The sequence below is a fragment of the Terrapene carolina genome, unplaced genomic scaffold (assembly GCF_002925995.2).
Source record: "Terrapene carolina triunguis isolate 2854851 unplaced genomic scaffold, T_m_triunguis-2.0 Scaffold130, whole genome shotgun sequence".
Taxonomy (NCBI): domain Eukaryota; kingdom Metazoa; phylum Chordata; order Testudines; family Emydidae; genus Terrapene; species Terrapene triunguis.
The window spans coordinates 23,109,723-23,127,879 of NW_020664481.1; the positions used below are offsets into that span (position 1 = coordinate 23,109,723).

At 42.3% G+C, this 18,157-nt stretch overlaps 1 protein-coding gene across 3 annotated transcripts in view; it reads left to right on the forward strand.

The window, feature by feature from the left end:
• Positions 1-284: 284 nt before the first annotated feature.
• Positions 285-18,157, forward strand: part of CUNH16orf70 (chromosome unknown C16orf70 homolog) — a 51,066-nt gene continuing 33,193 nt past the window's right edge. For all 3 annotated transcript variants that reach the window (XR_003369834.1, XR_003369833.1, XM_026652692.1), the window contains exons 1-4: positions 285-739; positions 1,667-1,793; positions 9,911-9,993; positions 14,768-14,851. Coding sequence is in view for 1 of the 3 variants with exons in the window: in XM_026652692.1 (XP_026508477.1) it covers positions 1,730-1,793; positions 9,911-9,993; positions 14,768-14,851 (231 nt within the window). In the remaining 2 variants the exon portion in view is untranslated. The remainder of the gene's footprint in view (positions 740-1,666; positions 1,794-9,910; positions 9,994-14,767; positions 14,852-18,157) is intronic.

Here is an 18,157-nt window from a genome sequence, read left to right on the forward strand (position 1 = left end):
CGGAGCGGGATGAGCGCGGCGGCCGGGAGCTGCTCCTCGCTGCGGGCGAGCTGGCGCTGCGGGCGGGGGGACCTTGGGCCCGCTCTGGGGTGGGGGGCGCAGGGCCTGGGGAGTGAGGGGCCCCTGAGCCGCTGTTGCCAGGGGAGGGGGCTCTTGGCCCCGGTGTGAGGGTCTCCCGGGCGCTACTGTAGCGGGTGATGAGGCGAGTGGGGGGTGGGGGGATCTGTGGGGGGTGGGGGGGGCGGGGGTGGGGTGGGGGGGATGGGGGGACTGTGTCTGGCCGACGTTTCTGTGACGGTAGCGCCAAAGGCCATAAGTCAACTGGGCACTCTACAGACTTGTAGTAAAAGACAGTCCTAGCCCCAAAGCGCTTACAGTGTAGAAAGGTGGTGGGTCGTGGCCCTGTTTTTGGGGGGCCCCATGAAGAATTGGGGCAAGGCTGTTCTCCAATGGCAAGGGCCCATCAGGGGAGTGGAGGGTGCCAGAAAGGACTCTGGGGATGGGGCACACAGAAGGATCAGCAGGGTAGCCTTAAAACTGGGGTCTTGCACTGTGTGGGAGCCCTGTGGTTTGTCTACGATTCAGCGACCCAACTTGGATTTCTTCTCATCCTTGCAGCAAAAGCAGAGGGAATGAGACAGCCCAGCTTTTCCCATCTGTTTTCCAGCAGCTTTTATCTGTGAATTTCTTATGAACATCATTGTAGTATCTGTTATTTAATAGCTATATAGTGTCCTAGGTATGTAAGGTGCTCTAGTGAAATAAAAATACTGTCCAAACAGTCCTACCCCAAAAAACTGTCAATCTAAGGGTATGTCTACACTACTGTGCCTCTGAATAGCTGCAGTGTAGATGCTTCCTGTCATTGGAGGGGGGTTTTCTGTGGATATAGGTAATCCACTTCTCTGAGGCATGTTCGACACTACACAGTTAGGTCGCTGTAAGGCAGTTTGGGCCGAACTAACTCTCTGCGCGTCTACACTAAAATGTAGCTCCCACCGATATAACTCGCCCACTACACTGACTTAATAACGCCACCTCCTCGGGAGGCGTAATGATTAAGTCGATGTAGTTAGGTTGATACAGCGTCCATGTAGACGCTGAGTTGCTTACATCGAGTATTGCTGCCTTTCAGAAACCATCCCACAATGCCCAATACTGGCAGTTAAATTGGTGCAAGTGCTCTTGGTGAAGACATGTGCCGCTGACAAGCATAGTGTGGATGTATAAAACCGATTCAATTACTGCAGTGGCTGTATGTTGATGTAACTTACGTCAATTTAATTTTGTAGTGTAGACTTGCCCTAGGAGGCAAAACTAGGTAGACAGAATAATTCCATCAATGCAGCTGCATCTACATGCAAGGTTAGGTTGACCTAACTGCGTCGCTGGGGGCACAATTTTTCACAGCCCTGAGTGATGTAGCTAAGTCAACCTAAGTCTTAGGTGTAGACCAGGCCTTCGCTAGGCTTGCATGGGGTCTGATGACAAAGACGAGGGAGGGAATGGAATAAGATCCCAAAGAAGAGACAAAGCCAGACATGAGCAGTGATTTCTCCATCAGAGCTTGGAAGAGGAAGGGGGATAATTGCATGTTGGTTTGGGTTGTTCCCTGAGAGTCAGATGAGGATTGTAAATTAGGTGTTTTTGTCATGCTCCAACACAGGTCCAGCTGCTGTAACATTGTGATCTGCTGTGTGACTACTGGGCCGATACTCTGGCAGAGCCAATGCTAGATCTAGAAGTGGTTCCCGAGCGATCTCTTGGGAATGAACAATGGGAATTCACCTTGGGTAAGTCCTGTGCTTGGCACTTGTCTTGTTATCACATTTTTCCATGCTGTGTTAATAAGAAGTAACGATGGCCAGAGGTTTCCCTAATGCTTCTAGCATTATTCTGAATTACTGAAGATGAATTCCTCAAAACTTTTTTTTGTCTCTTTTGTTTTTGGCAATTATTTTAACAAGGCAAAGTAATGCAAACTTTTATATAATACTGAGAATATTAATGTATATATGTAAGAATACTTCATGTTTGTTTTTAAGGATGCTCTTAGACTGACTCATGTTTTATTTATCATCTGCATTTCCTTATATTCATACTTCCTCCAAAGCCTCTTGTTGCTATTTTGGACCAGTCATTTTGAGTAACACCCAGAGGAGATGACCTAGATGTACTGATCATAGTCTGGGTAATATCAATCAAGTGACATCAGCCTGCTCAAAAACTTACTAATACTTTGCATTTATAGAGTGATTTTTGTACCAGGATCACTAAGCACTTTACAAATACTATTTAAACGTCACAACATCCTCATTGGGATAACTGAATTGTGGCATTTCCATTTTACCAATGAGGAAACAGAGTTTAAATGTTTGCCCAAGGTCACATAATAAGCCTTTCTGCTTCCAGTGGTTCTATACAGTCCATTTCTTTGGTAGATTCCTCTTCTCTTCCCCCCAGCAGTGTATCCGAGAGAACTCTTACAACCAATCCAAATTTAGTTGATGGTGTTCAGAACTAATTCGAGGCACTTAAGTGTAGCAGTAGATTTTTATATGTTGTGGGTCCTCCTACAAATGATTGACTCTTCAAACCTACATTTTAGTAATAAGCGATCAGCATTTAAACATTACTACATTACTAATTGTAAGCAGTTATGAGGTTATTCTACAGTCGTGTGTGTGTTAGGGTTTCTGCACCATACTGCTTTGCCTGTAATTTCCCAGCGTTGCTATTGCTGGTTCTGAACCACTGGGATAACAATGGTGGGAGTACTGGTATAGAGAGAGCTGCAGATGGGGGCCAGTATTTTCGGCACTTTTAAACAATGCAGAAGCTGTTGTTTCAGACATGAACTGATAAGCGGAAAAGGTTTTGGTTTCGTGTCTATATTAGGCAGTTGTCTTTTTGGTAAGCAGCTGCTAAATGGGTATATTATGATTATGGTAGCAGCAGTGCAGTTAAGCCTGTTCAAAGCCACACTTGCCTCTCAATACACTGTCTTTCTGAATTGTTCTTGAAAGCTGACATTTTCCATGCTCGTTCTCAGTCCAAAGAGTGAAGTTCTTTTTTATAACGTTTCATAAAATTCTGCTTGACCATTTGAAGTCACTAGTATATGGGGTGAGGGGAAGAAAAGATGTAGAATATATATTTTTGCTCTCCTAAGTCAAAAGCTAATTCATTTTGGCTCTGATCCTGCAAAGACTTATGCATATGTTTAATTGTATGAGTTGTGAATAGACCTGCATTGCATAAAATGTGTGTAATTCTTTGCAGGATGTGAGCCTTGAAAAGCTCAAAGATTTGGTGTATACTTAGCTTTCAGTTTGCAAGGCTCGAGTTCCTACATCTGAAAACTAGCAGCTTGTGCAGTATTTCGACTGTTTACTATTTTTATTGTACAACTAATTTGATTAACCCAATATTTGTATATCCAAATAATCACTGAAATAAATGGAGGAGTATTTATACATTTATACACACAGTTCAGGGTGGTTACATGTATTGCAGTGGTTTCCAACCTTTTTACGCCCAAGATCACTTTTTGAATTTAAGGGCCACCCAGGATCTACCCCGCCCCTTCCCCGAGGCCCTGTCCTGCTTACTCCATCCCCTCCCTCGCCATTGCTCGCTCTCCCCCACCCTCACTCACTTTCACCAGGTTGAGATAGGGGGTTGGAGTCTGGGAGGAGGTGCGGGCTCTGGGCTGGGGCCGAGGGGTTTGCAGTGTGGGAGGGGGCTCTGGGCTGAGCCTGAGGAAGGCAGTTGGGGTGCAGGAGGGGGTGAGGGTTACAAGCTCTGGGAGGGAGTTTGGGTGCAGGAGAGGGCTCTGGGCTGGGGCAGAGTGTTGGGGTGCAGGAGAGGGTGTGGGGTGCTGGCTCTGGGACGGGGCTCTGGGCTGGGGCAGGTGCTTGGGGTTCAGGAGTGGGTTCGGGGTGTGGGAGGAGGTATGGGGTGCTAGCTCTGGGAGGGGGCTCAGGGTTGGCATGCAGCCTCCCGCCGGGTGGCAATTACCTTGAGCGGCTCCCGGTCGGCGGCGCAGTGAGGCTAAGGCAGGCTCCCTGCCTACACTGGCCCCGTGCTGCTCCCGGAAGGGGCCAACGTGCCCCTGCGGCCCCCTGGGGTGTTTCGGGGGCACGTGGCTCTGCATGCTGCCCCTCTCTGCAAGCACCACCCCCACAGCTCCCATTGGCCGCAGCTCCCCATTCCTATCCAATGGGAGCTGCGGGGGCAGTGCTTGCAGGCAGGAGCAGCGCGTGGAGGGAGACCCCTGCCACCCCGTCCCCAGGTCTACGCTGGCCGCTTCCGGGAGTGGCGTGGGGCCAGGGCAGGCAGGGAGACTGCCTTAGCGGCTGCCCTGCTCCATCACTGGAGATCGACTGGGAGATCCTCTAGGGTTGATCGCGATCGACTGGTTGGTGACAATACAGAAATAATTGAGAATACAGAAATAAACTTGTCATGCATTTATTTCAGTGTGCAATGATTTGAATCTTATCACAAAGTAAATACATGGTTGTCGTCTTCAGATTAGTTGTGTGCTATGTATTCTGCCTAAGACGCCCCTTGTTGGAGCTCGGATATCAGTGCTCTCGCTATACTAACAACATGTTGGTATAGCTAGCTCACTGTTGGTTCAGCCCTGCATAACTTAACTGCTCTTTTTGTGTTTGTATTATCTGAAGTTCAATAAAAGCTACTTCAAAATAGTTATCACACTGCACAGGTTTATTTCGATGTGTGGGCACTCATTGTTTTTCTTTCCTTTATAAAAACAAACAAGCTCATGGAAATAAAATACCCTTCAACCTCCCTCATCAAAAATGCAAACAAACCTGCTATAATGCCACCTTAAAGTTGAGATTACATATGCATGCACACGCAACAGGAAATTCATCGTTATAGTTCCTAATGCAAACAGAGCTCTGCCATATGAGTGTGTAATATATAATTAGTGTGGACAGGTAGATTAGAGTAGGGGACTAACTGGCAGTCAAGACACTTAAGCTCTGTCTACTTTAGGGATATCTTGTCAAATTTCCCACTGTTGCTAAAAATTGTTTCAGTTCCACCAGTTGTAGCAATGTTGGGACCCATACTGTAAATGGATTTCTGGCTGCTCCTGATATTTTGAGCACCATGTTGTCTATACCTGTTCTGGGCAAAATTAGATTACGGGGTTCTTGAAATGCTGATGACTTGGGCTTTGTGTGTTAAACCACTAGTGGAGATGATTAGTGTGAGATGTCTACATAATTTTCCTGGTGTACACAAGACCTTGGATTCTGTTCCTGGGTTTACTGCATATAATAGTACCATAGACAACATAAACTTTCTATTCGATATACTTAAAATAATTCACTTACATTTCTCTTGCTTTTGTTATACTTCTTTCCCTTCTTAGTTTCACTCATTTATTTTCTATCAGTCATGGTTCATCTTTTCCTGAACTGACCTCAGTGTCTGTTTTCTCTTGTTTTCATCTTTGCTTTCCCTCCCCGCACCTCACCTCCCTACACACACAGAGGTGGGGCTTAGAAAATTTCCCAGACACTTAATAGCCTGAGGGGGCCCAATATTCATGGGCAATGCGTTATGAGAAGTCAGCCTTGCTGTCCCAGCTGCTGGAATAGGAAAGGCTGCTGGGATACCAGGGTGCTGACACTGGACTTGGCTTGTAGTCTCCATCTTCCATATTGGCATGTGACTGGTTACTGTCTAATAAATTGGAAGCCACCTCTACCTCCCAAACCCTGCCAGATAGCACGCTGGAGAAACATCATTCTCTGTTTACTGTCCTCTTCTTTCACCACAGAGTCTACTGGCTTGTAGGTGTTTCAGGGGTGGAGGTACTTGGTTAATCTGTCCCTCCCTTGGCTTTCTTGTCTACTGCAAGAGAGGGGAAGGTACACTGTTCCCCACCTTTGTTTAGGTCCTCCTACAAACTATTCCTGGTGTACATATCACTACTGCTGCTTGTAGCTTTGCCGTGCTCCAGTTGATGTTGATACAGTATTAACATTGAAATGTACAAAACTTTCTCACCTCCTTTGCTCCTGTTTGCTCTTAAGGAGGGTTTAGAACTTCTTCCCACTCTACCCCCCACATATAACTTACTAATTTTTTGTGCATTAAGTGTTGGAAAAGCTTATTTGTTCCATGCAAGGACTGATTATGCAGCCTCTTTAACACACCCAGCCTCTGATGATCATAGGCGAGAGCATGAGGTTTGAAGTTCAATCTGAGTATCCCACACAGCAGCTGAGAGCACTGCCATTGTGGGTCAGCTTGTCTGTTCTTATTTAAAATAATTTAAAAGTCAGATAGTGAGTATTTCTTTTTATATCTCCTGGGAGTACAATCTGCCATTTATGAAGAAATTTGTTCTTCTCACTGACATGTACTCCAGGGAACAACTTTGCAGCAAAATTTATATCCAGTACTTATGTTTGATTAGTCATCTTCAAATTTGACTATTCTGTAAAATCTTGTACCCATAATTCTCCACCAGTGAAAGCAGCAGTGGGGAGAAGACTGAGACAAAGGGTTTGACAACACGGTGGTAAAAATGTCTGCATCACATCTCTGCTACAGTTTCCACTATTGCTATGATGGAACTGTCCTGGCAACAAATTACAGTAGAACCTCCGAGTTACGAACACCGGAGTTACAAACTGACCGGTCAACCGCACACCTCATTTGGAACTGCAAGTATGCAACCAGGAGCAGCAGAGACAAAAAAAAAAAGGGGGGGGGGGGACAAATGCATTAAAGTACTGTGTTAAATAATAAACTATGAAAAAAAAAGGAAAGTTTAAAAAAAAAATGTTTGACAGTGTAAGGAAACTGTTTCTGTGCTTGTTTCATTTAAATTAAGATGATTAAAAGCACCATATTTCTTCTGCATAGTGGAGTTTCAAAGCTGTATTAAGTCAATGTTCAGTTGTAAACTTTTGAAAGAACAGCCATAATGTTTTGTTCAGAGTTACAAACATTTTGGAATTACGAACAACCTCCATTCCTGAGGTGTTCGTAACTCTGAGGTTCTACTGTGGATATAGTTGTTTTTCTAATATAGACAAGGTCTCATCTCTTGTTTTAGGGGTTGATGTTACATAGCTGATTCTATACCGAGAATAGTGCCTTACTTAAATTTAAGGTGTAATTTATATCTGTCAATTAAAAATTTACATTTAGAGTATAAGATATAATCTGACCAAAATAACACATACCATGGCATGTTGTCCTGAATAGGGACACTTCGCTTTATTTCAAATTTAAAAATTAGAAATAAGAAAATAATTTAGAAGAGGCAAGGAGCTAAAATAAATAACAAATCAGAACTCTAAAAGCTAAATTGACATGTAGCAATCAATTATATTTCTGTATGGGTTTATAAGCTTTTTTTAGCTGCCAAATTGTGATGTTGGAACCAGGAATATATGCACAACTTGTTTACACATGATCACGTTTCATTAAAAGATACAACAAAAGTTTTGACCACATTGCTGAAGAGGAGCTGACACTACACTCTTCTCTATGGGTATGTCTACACTACGGGATTACTCTGAATTTACAGAATTCGATTTTTGGCAACCGATTGTATAAAGTCGAGTGCATGCGGCCACACCAAGCACATTAATTCGGCGGTGTGCGTCCATGTACCGAGGCTAGCGTTGACTTGCGGAGCGTTGCACTGTGGGTAGCTATCCCATAGTTCCCGCAGTCTCCCCCGCCCATTGGAATTCTGGGTTGAGATGTGTTAGAGATCACAGACGCAGGTCTGGGCAACAGAATTCGGCTTGCATGCGGCCATGGTAAGCCATTGTCTTTCAGCTTCTGCAGCCTTCATAAAAGGGAAGATCCCTGCTAGCCAAACGCGAAAAGCTCAGCGCCAATTCCTCCCCTCCCTTCCCCCCCCCCCCGCCCCCCTGCTTGGCTAACTGCAGGGAAGGATTTCTTTTCAGCCACAGGCAAACAGCCCAGTAGGAATGGCCACCTCTGTCCCCTTAATTAAATTCCCGTATTTCAACCAGGTTACCATGAACGATATCACTCTCCTGAGAATAACACAGCGAGATAAAGAACGGATGTTGCTTGAATGCCAGCAAACCCCAGGACCATATGCTGCCAGGCTTTGTCATGCAATGATACCAGATTACTTGTTACTAGCATGGCGTGGTCAAGTGTCCTACCATGGAGGACGGAATAAGGCTGCACTACCCAGAAACCTTGTGGAAAGGCTTTTGGAGTACCTCCAGGAGAGCTTCATGGAGATGTCACTGGAGGATTTCCGCTCCATCCCCAGACACGTTAACAGACTTTTCCCGTAGCTGTACTGCATCCCAAGTCCTCAGGGCAAATTAATCATTTAAAAAAGCTTGCTTTTAAACCATGTTTTATATTTACAAAGGTACACTCACCAGAGGTCCCTTCCATGGCTTCATGGTCTGGGATACTGCCTTGGGAGGGTTGGGAGGGTACTTCAGTCAGGCTGAGAAAAAGATCCTGGCTGTTGGGGAGAACGGAGTGCTGTGTGCTCTCCGCAAGCTCGTCCTCCTCCTCCTCCTCATCTTCCTCGTCTGCAGAATCCTCAGGCATGGCTGAGATTACCCCCTCCTCATAATCCACGGTCAGAGATGGTGTTGTGGTGGCGGCCCCCCCTAGAATTGCATGCAGCTCAGCGTAGAAGCGGCATGTCTGCGGCTCTGACCCGGACCTTCCGTTTGCTTCTTTGGTTTTCTGGTAGGCTTGTCTGAGCTCCTTAACTTTCACGCGGCACTGTAGTGACTCCCTATTGTGGCCTCTCTCCATCATGCCCTTGGAGATTTTTTCAAATGTTTTGGCATTTTGTCTTTTGGAACGTAGTTCTGCTAGCACGGAATCCTCTCCCCATATTGCGATCAGATCCAGTACCTCCCGTACGGTCCATGCTGGTGCTCTTTTTCGATTCTCGGACTGCATGGTTACCTGTGCTGATGAGCTCTGCGTGGTCACCTGTGCTCTCCACGCTGGGCAAACAGGAAATGAAATTCAAAAGTTTGCAGGGCTTTTCCTGTCTACCTGGCCAGTGCATCCGAGTTCAGATTGCTGTCCAGAGTGGTCACAATGGTGCACTGTGGGATAGCTCCCGGAGGCCAATACCGTCGAATTGCGGCCACACTGACCCTAATTCAAAATGGCAATGTCAATTTCAGCGCTACTCCCCTCGTCGGGGAGGAGTACAGAAATCGATTTTAAGAGCCCTTTATGTCGAAGTAAATGGCTTCATTGTGTGGACGGGTGCAGGGTTAATTCGATTTAACGCTGCTAAATTCGACCTAAACTCTTAGTGTAGACCAGGCCTATGTAGTACGGCTATGTAACATCAACCGAGAAAACGAGATTATCTAGTTTAAAGTCTATACTGAGCTGTGTTAGAAACTGAATTTCAGCAGGCTCTTACCATTAAACCACATGCTTACCTTAACTTGCATAGTTTACTTGACTCTGCAAAAAGAATTTATTTTAGAAATAATGGTGTGTAATGGGCTTTGGATCAGGCCCTTAGACACATTATTGGAGAATTAAATCCACCAATAAAGGTGGTTCAAATAGAAAACTGCTGTAGACATGTAAGACAAATGTGGACTCTTTCTGCATAAACTTTGGCTTTTTATTTTGCCTTTGTTGGAGATAATCAGTCTGTATTTTTTGAGTAGAAGAACTTTATTGTTTGGTGGATAAGCACAGACCTTTCTGTTCCAGAAACACTGCTGAGGTCACAAGTGAAGTAGGCTTTTGTTATTGTTTGCAAATCCTTATGCTGCAACTTGCTTCTTTTAGGTGATGAGCCAATTTTACCTCCGCTTTGTCCATATCTGTGTGGACAAATTAGAGAAATATGACTTGTGTTTATTTACAGGAATGCCATTGGCTCAAGCTGTAGCAATTCTTCAGAAACACTGTCGTATTATCAAAAACGTCCAGGTTCTCTACAGTGAGCAGGTGAGTAGAGAATGACCAGGCCAGGTTGTTCAAGTAATAATTTTGTGATAACTAAGCAATAAGATATGAAGGTGTGTCAATGTTGTGTAATGCTACACGCTGTGTATAGTTCAGCCACATGTTGTGGCTGTTGTCTAATATCACTCATCCTGAAGTAGGTGGCCTTTAAAAGCGGCTAGTTAAATATTATGTGTTTTTTGAATAACTCTTTGAGGAGGGTAATCAAAATATTTTATCAGCTCCTAGGATTCGTTGTTATGGCATGATATTGCTATAGCTTGGAATTTTCAGGCACCAATCATTCTTTCTTTGGTGAATGCTACTTTTTTATGTTGACATGTTTTAGTAGGATGGGGAGCTCTGGAAAATAGAGCGTTGAGAAAGGGGACTTTATTGCTAAGGTTGCTATATTGAGTAGTTCCGACGCTCGATATAAAAGGATTTAAACAAGTAATGGCTGTTTTGAAACTGAGTTTAGTTTTTATACTATTGGAAAGGACTTCTACAGCTCTGCTCTTTAAATAGCTGGGCAGTGATCTTGCAATCTTTGTGCATTGTTTCTGTCAAGTGTTGTAATATTTTGTAATGGTGAGATGCTTCTCACTTTCTCCAGTCCTGTCTGATGCAGTGATGATGAGCCCATTGGAAATGCTGCTCCTGCTCTTCTGTGCATCAGCAGTTCTGCTTGCAAAAGCAGATGCAGTAATTTAAAACACCTAGATGTCTTAATCATGCTTTTGCATGATTTAAACATTATCCAGTGTTACATTAGTTCCTATGCTTTTGATGTCCCTTCTGCTTTGCATTCTGTAGTGTACTGGAGGTAAAATCTATTAACTAGGTGCAATAAAATACATTTTTGAACTTCTCTAGTTTTTGGGGGAGTGTAAGGAAGGGATGTGGGGATACCAAATACTGTGAAAATATACGAGTTGCCTGTTCTCAGCTACAATAAGCTTGTAATGTGTCCTGTTGTTTTTAGGAAGCAGTAGATTAGAAGACTTTTTCACATTGTCCTTAACTAAATCTGTTAAAATTTGAATTTGTATCAACAATCTAAAGACTGAGCAAGAGATCCTCTGACATAGGAGTACAAAAATAATCAAGGGAGAATCCTGACTCGTTGGTTTACTGCCAGATACATATCTCATTAATTAAATGAGTTTTATCCTTTTTTTTTTTCTTTCCAGGTAATATAGATTTATGGCTTTCATAATGGCTACATATTTACTTTGCAAATTAGAAATGTAGCCCATTACAAATAATACACTAGACCATCTGTATGACAGTGGTTAGTAACAGCATTAGTTTGTGTCCCACATTTTCTCAACCCCTGTCAGTACAGTTCACTGCAGAATATCTTCTGGGTTTATTTAGAAGAATAATGTAATCCTTGTTTCATTCTATGATGTGGTGTAATTCAAGGATTAATATCCCAGTGCTAGAAAACATAGCATATTGTTGATTGAGCTTTGTGCTTTTAGAAAGATTATGCTGAGGCTGACCAGGGATCTTTCCTCAAAGACCTTTGTTCATCTTCACTCCTCAAATGATCATAAATATAGAAATGTCTTTATGGGATCATGTTTCCTGAGGAAAAATGTTTGATAGGTACAGTACCAAAGATAAAAGTATTTTGAGCGTTGGGAGTGGTTCTAAACACGTGTTAAGTTTATAACCATTTATAACTACTCCATACTAAGCACTTATATTAATTAAGCCCCAGCCCTGCAACTGACTGCATGTGGGCCCAACCTTGTCCTGGGGCAGATCCTCATTGATTTCAGTAGGGCTTCATGGGTGCAGGGATCTGCTGGTGTGGTCACTTGGTTTCAGGGCCTTGATGAAGTCTCTCTTATGTTGTCTGGTCAAAAAGAGTTATGTTCATATACCTGAATTTAAACATTGAGAATAACTCATCTTCCCCATGATTTTTTTTAAATATATGTTTAAACAATAGGACATAATAGCTTAAAATATTTGAGCATCTAGACTACTATCCTGAAACTCCAAGAGCATTTGTTAATTCTTTAAAAATGTATCTAAAAAGACTTCTCAAATTCAGCCAGCTCTGATCATATTAAGGGTCTGATCTTAACAAACATGGGAAGCCTGAAATGCAGCAGGAAAGCTTTATGAACCTGTCTCTGTAACTGTAAATTGAGGACAAAGCTTAATTCTGGGGTTTTATTGCTGGTGAATTTTGATCTATGGATATTTAATATCTTTATTTCTAAACTGTCAATGGGAGCTGAGCACCTAACTCCCATTTGTGCCTTTATAAATCTCCCCCTCCATTTTATACCGTCAGAATATAGTAATACCTTCCATTTCCCATAGACTTATGTGGAATGGTATTGTATAGAAATCCCCTCCTTTTGGGAAGGGTTAATCCCAACCACCTCCTGGGATTTTCTGTCATATCTGAAGTTTCACTTTGAGTACTAAAAATCACATTAATTTAACTTGTGTCCCCCAAATTTCTTTCTCCTGGCCATAAAATCTGCCAGAAGGGAAGATGAGCTGCAGGCTGTGGTAATTACCAAGTCTTCTCTCAGATCTTTGTTTTCCCTCGTTAATAATGTTTTCAACTTTCACACTAAGCCTGAATTAAATTTATAAACATCCTGCCTAGAACCTTAGAACTCAGTTTGCTTAATCTCCTGGATATGTACTAAAATCACTGGAATGCAGAGCCCATCACACACATTCGGAAAAGTTATTTAATATGTCTTTGTCATAACACAATGGATGTTCTTAACTATGTGTGTAAGCTCTCTGAATTAATTTTCTACAGCATCAGAAAGGCTCGAATGCTGTCACTGATAGTCTTTTCTCTTGATATGTGACATGCTTAAGTACCTCCTAATTCTAGACAACATTGCACATTTTCATGTTTACTTTCTGCCAGCTACCTTATTGCTTGGGTAGAACTTAACTGGTTTTCTGTAAGGATGGATGAGATGCTTAGTATGGAGTGATTATAATCTAAACACAAATGTGTTTAGCACCATTCCCAATGGTCAGAATATCTTTATCTTTGATACTGTACCTATCAAACATTTTTCCTCAGGAAATATGATACTATAAAGACATTTCTATATTTATGATCATTTGAGGAGTGAAGAGCAGGAATGCTTGCTGTTGGAGTTTCTGATGGCATTCCTGAGTCTGTCTCTCCCCCTCCCGTGATAAAGTATTTTCCGTTTCCCCTTCTCATAGTTAAAAGGGCATTGTCAGTTGATTAAAAGCCCCAAAATTTGTCTCCATAAAGGAAGACAAATCCTATGCGGCATTTCTGGAGAGAGGACTCTTGTATATTGTTATAGTAGCAGTTAAAACAAATCATAGGGAAAATATACAGTACATACAATATTTCAAACCACCTTTAGTCTAACTACAGAACAGTCATGGAATAAACCGCATTTATGTTGCACCTTCGACTTTTATTTAAAAACTGGATTAGATAGGAGCCTGGATTAAATAGGCGAAGGAATTTAAAATCACATTGTTCTGAGGTCAAGGATTCGCTCTGTTCAGTTGGCGACCTATGGCAGTTTTCAGGTTAGTTTACAAGATATCAATCAGGGATAGCAATGAAAGTGTATCCCTGAAGTTTTTCAGTGGCATAATACATCTATCCTCGGTTGTTCATGAGAAATTTGGTTTTAAAACTATGAAATTCTGATGTATAGTAAACCTTATTTATATTTTACAAAAACAGTACTAATTTCTCTCACCAGGAGGCCTGTACAGTTGGCTTACGTTAATTATTGAATCTGACTAAACATCGTAGATATGCTGTGGATATAGCTCTCCCTTCTGCTGACATGACAGTTTGTTCGTGTTAGGTCAACTTCTCATAGTACTGTCCCCCCATTTGAGTTCCTCCGGAGGGGCAGGATTCACAGCAAGACTTGTGGTGCTGGGCATTATCTTAGGTTGTGAATTCTAGTGTTGTTGGCTGCCTTTGCCTACCTACCAACCTTCTCCCCCTGCAGGGAGAAGTTGGAAAGGTGGGTTTCATTGTGTGTGTGTGTGTGCATGCGCGTGCGGGAATGGGGGGTATGTGGTCAGACTGTCTGTGCTAGAGACAATTTACTGAGTATGTCTGGACTATGTTGGCAGTAGAGAACTGCTATCAAAGTGTACCACTGAGAATAGAGACAGCCTTAGAGTCTGATCCAAAACTCATTGAACCCAGTCAAATATCTGTTCACTTCAGTGGGCTTTTATTTAGCTCCCTGGTTATTATGACTCACAGTAACTAAGGAAACGTAAATTTGCAGCACTAGGGTCTGAAATATTCCACTTAGAACCTTACCCAGACTGGTTATGATATTCTTTGATATTTGAAGTGCATATGCACTTCCTTAAGTATAATATGTAACCATTGCTGAGGAGAGGCTCTTCAGTTTTCTGTTCATAAGATGGGCCCACCAGTGCTGAGTGCAACAAACTCTCCTACATGATGTGTTCCAATTTTTCACTCTAAGCCTAAAATGTCAGTTTCAATTGCCGTTTTTCCATCTGTAAAAGCAGCAAGAAAGCTGTATTCCTACTTGGTTGTGAGTTCATGCAAGGTGTGAACTTATCAACAACACTTCTGTTTCATTAAATAGGAAAACTGAAGCGGGTTGGCCATATAGAACAAAACAATTGGTTGCCATGCCAATTGAATTGACCATTTGGGAAAAATATTTTTCTTTGCTTTTTATATATGTGGCAACAATCAGCTTTTCATCTAAATGATTCTACTGTTTTTGTTTTACAGTCTCCTCTTAGCCATGACCTCATCCTCAACCTGACTCAGGACGGAATCAAACTGCTGTTTGATGCTTTCAATCAGAGACTTAAGGTACAAAAAAAGTAACTAAAATAGATTCTAACCTATTCTTAAAATTACTTAAGTTAACAAATCCTTTTATTTTTACACAGTGTTTATATGCCAGCTTTAACGCACTCTTGCAGTACAAGACTATCGCTGTGTTTCAATGGTCAAACTGTAAATACAGAATATCTTAATATTTTGAAATATATTGGGCATTTTCAAGAGTGATTCAATGTGACCTCTCTTCCCTACTTTGTTCCAAATTGGGCATATGCTAAAAATGGCTGAGATCAGATCCTGCATTATTGCAGTCGGGGTGGATGTGTGGTGGTGGTGTGTTTTTTCCATTTGCCCTTTTATTCTTTGCTTCCATTTTATCCATATAAACATTTTTTTATCTCCTAATTCTTGCTTTCAGCTGAACTAAATTCATGGTATACTCATGTAGCCACTAGTGCACCTGTAGTCATGTGGCATCTCAGAAGACCAAATTCAAATAAACAGGTACTCCTCCATGGAGTTCAGCTTACACTGAATTGGCATTTGTACCAAAGACTGAGATCATCATTCCAACAATGCTCCCTGCAGTATCCGTTAAGTGATGCTGTGCTCAAAGAGGTGCATCTCCCACGAATGCTTTGCAGTTTCATCACATTTACTAGAAGACAGGCGGGTTACATCTACCCTACTCATAGAATTTAGGAGAAACAGAGAAAATGCTGCTATTGAGGTGACATGGTTCAGCCAAGCAAATGGACAAGTACAGGTTTGCGACTCTGTAGAGATTTGATTAGGTTATTACAAAATAAAAAGGCTTTCTCAATTAAAACACCGTAGCTGTGTATTGGTTGTGGGGTATTGAGCCTTTCACTGAGTCACCAGTTCAAGTTCTGGCCCAAATTCTGACCAACAGTCAGCGTTGGCCATTCAGTAGTCTTTCTGAAGCAACTTTGTGACACCCTACCACGTCCTGTTTCTAGTGGACAGGGTGTGGACAGAAAACCCCTACCCATTTGGCACAAATTGCCATGCTACTTGGCATCACCTGTACAAAAGAGAAGTACTGTGTGAAAATGATTAGTGATCTACACTGTCAACCCTGGCAGTGGTTCCTCCAGGAGAGGCTCCAACCACCATTAAGGGTGATATAGGGCGGGGTTCTCAAGTTTTTTCTTTCTGAGGCCCCCCCCCGCAACATGCTATAAGAACTCCACGGCCCACCTGTGCCGCAATAACTGTTTTTCTGCATATAAAAGCCAGGGCGGCGCTAGGGAGTAGCAAAGTTGGGGCACCATGCCACAGGGGCTCCCATGAAGCTACATTGCTCAGGCTTCAGCTTCAGCCCAGGGTGGCGGGGCTCAGGGCCCTGGGCTTCAGCCCCATGCAGTGGAGTTTCAGCTTTCTGCCCTGGGCCCCAGCGAGTCTAATGCTGGCCCTGCTTGGAGGCTGCCGTGAAAACTGCCCGAGGCCCCCTAGGGCCCCCTGGTTGAGAACTGCTGCTCTATGGAACCCTGTTTTCTCTACCCTTGGCTGTACCTGTTCTGTCTATAGAGAACTGTGCTCTCCAAGCTTTCAATTTAGACTTCTCATGAGCACAAAAATCACTTTAAAGCCACTACAGACGGCTGAGGGGAGGAAGTTAATCAACTGAAATGCAAGATATTCTAATGGACTAAATATTTGTGAATCGCAATTAATTTGGATTGTTATTTTTAACTAAATTTAAGATTTCTTTGTAGTTCAATACCATTATGCATTCATATATTTTATAATTGTTAGATGTATACCTTAAATGTTAAAAATAAGTTAATATGTGCATTTTTCAGACTAAATTTCCATTAAGAGTCAATGGAAATGAAATGAGATGTGGTCAGATATTTTTCCTCCTTCAGAATGGGCCGGATTATGGTTTATAATTGAATTGTGGAGGCTTCTGTTTATGAAATCCTTCCTGTATTAATGGGATCTTGCTGTCTTTAAAACAGAAGTCTCATTGATATTCAAACAGCGCAAGTGACGTTAGGGTTATTAACAGGATGTTTTAAAGCTGTTTTTCTGTCAGAAGGAGCTGCATTTTCCCAATGTGGGCTGTTGCTTGACTGTAGAAACTCTTTTCAGTAGCATAATTTCTTTAAAGAAACTGAGCTTGATAAGACTGAAATAATCACTTCAATTATACATCTCATTTCCTGCCATTTATCTGAGCCTCTGAATCTCATTTTTAATGAATAAAGCAGTTCCTTCTCTCCCGCCACCCCCAAATCTCTCACTTCAGTTTTTGAGAGGGTGGGATCAATGTCATTTGGAGACCAATAGCACATATTCAGGAGTTTCCTTTCTATTCTTCCTCACTCTTATGTGTTTAAATTATCCTCCTACAACCCATTTGTTTAAAAATAGCAAGGTTAAACAAACTGATCTGGTTTAGTGGTCCAGCAAAAATGCATTTTGGTCTCTAATCTTAGATGGTTAACAGTTCTGTTGTAAATTGTGCAAACTGTACAATTGTGAAAGGATACAATAAGTATTTTGTGAAATTTAACTGATATTTATAAAGCTGCTTGGGACATTCTGTGTGCGCGCACACATTTATTTCAGATCACTTCTTAGTAGAGTAATCAGACTTGTTTTAAGAAGAATTTGTTTTAGGTGGGGATTATTAAAGCCTGCTGTAAAGACGGCATGATTCATTTTAGTTTCTCCATGGTTCAGAACCCAAAGTTCAGCAGTGAAACTGACAAAAATCATGTCACTTCACTCTGCTGTTACTTGAATAGTATGCAGCGATTAGAGCTGGTCATGGGGAAGGTGAGAATAAATAAAGGCTTCTAGAAGGTAGAATGGCAGAGTTAGGAGGCTGAAATGCTTTTTGTGCCTCTGTGGGTGGGAAGAGACCTCTCTGTGCCTTCCAGCAGCCAGAGGGATGCAGGGGTCTTTAAGTCTGTTGTATGTATTACCCAGAGGCTGAAATGAAGCATGGTGCCCTGGACCAACTTTTAGGGATAGCACTCTAGTATGAGTCCAAGTACCTTCCTCCTCTCACCACCCCCCACTCCCATTCAGCTAGGGGAGGAGCTAGACTTCCACTATGCTGTCATTTCCTGTTGCCTTGCAAATTCTACAAGCCCTGTAAAGTATTAAATATTCAACCTGTAAATGCTCTAAAATTCTTTGAATATTAGATTATAGTAAATTGTTTAAACTACTGATCTTTCTCAAATTCAAGCCAAAAGCTTCTTGATTATGCAGATATTGATCAATAATTGGGTTTGAATGCTGCTGATTACACATCTGCTTGTATGGGCAGTGGAATAAATACCATGGTTGCTTTGT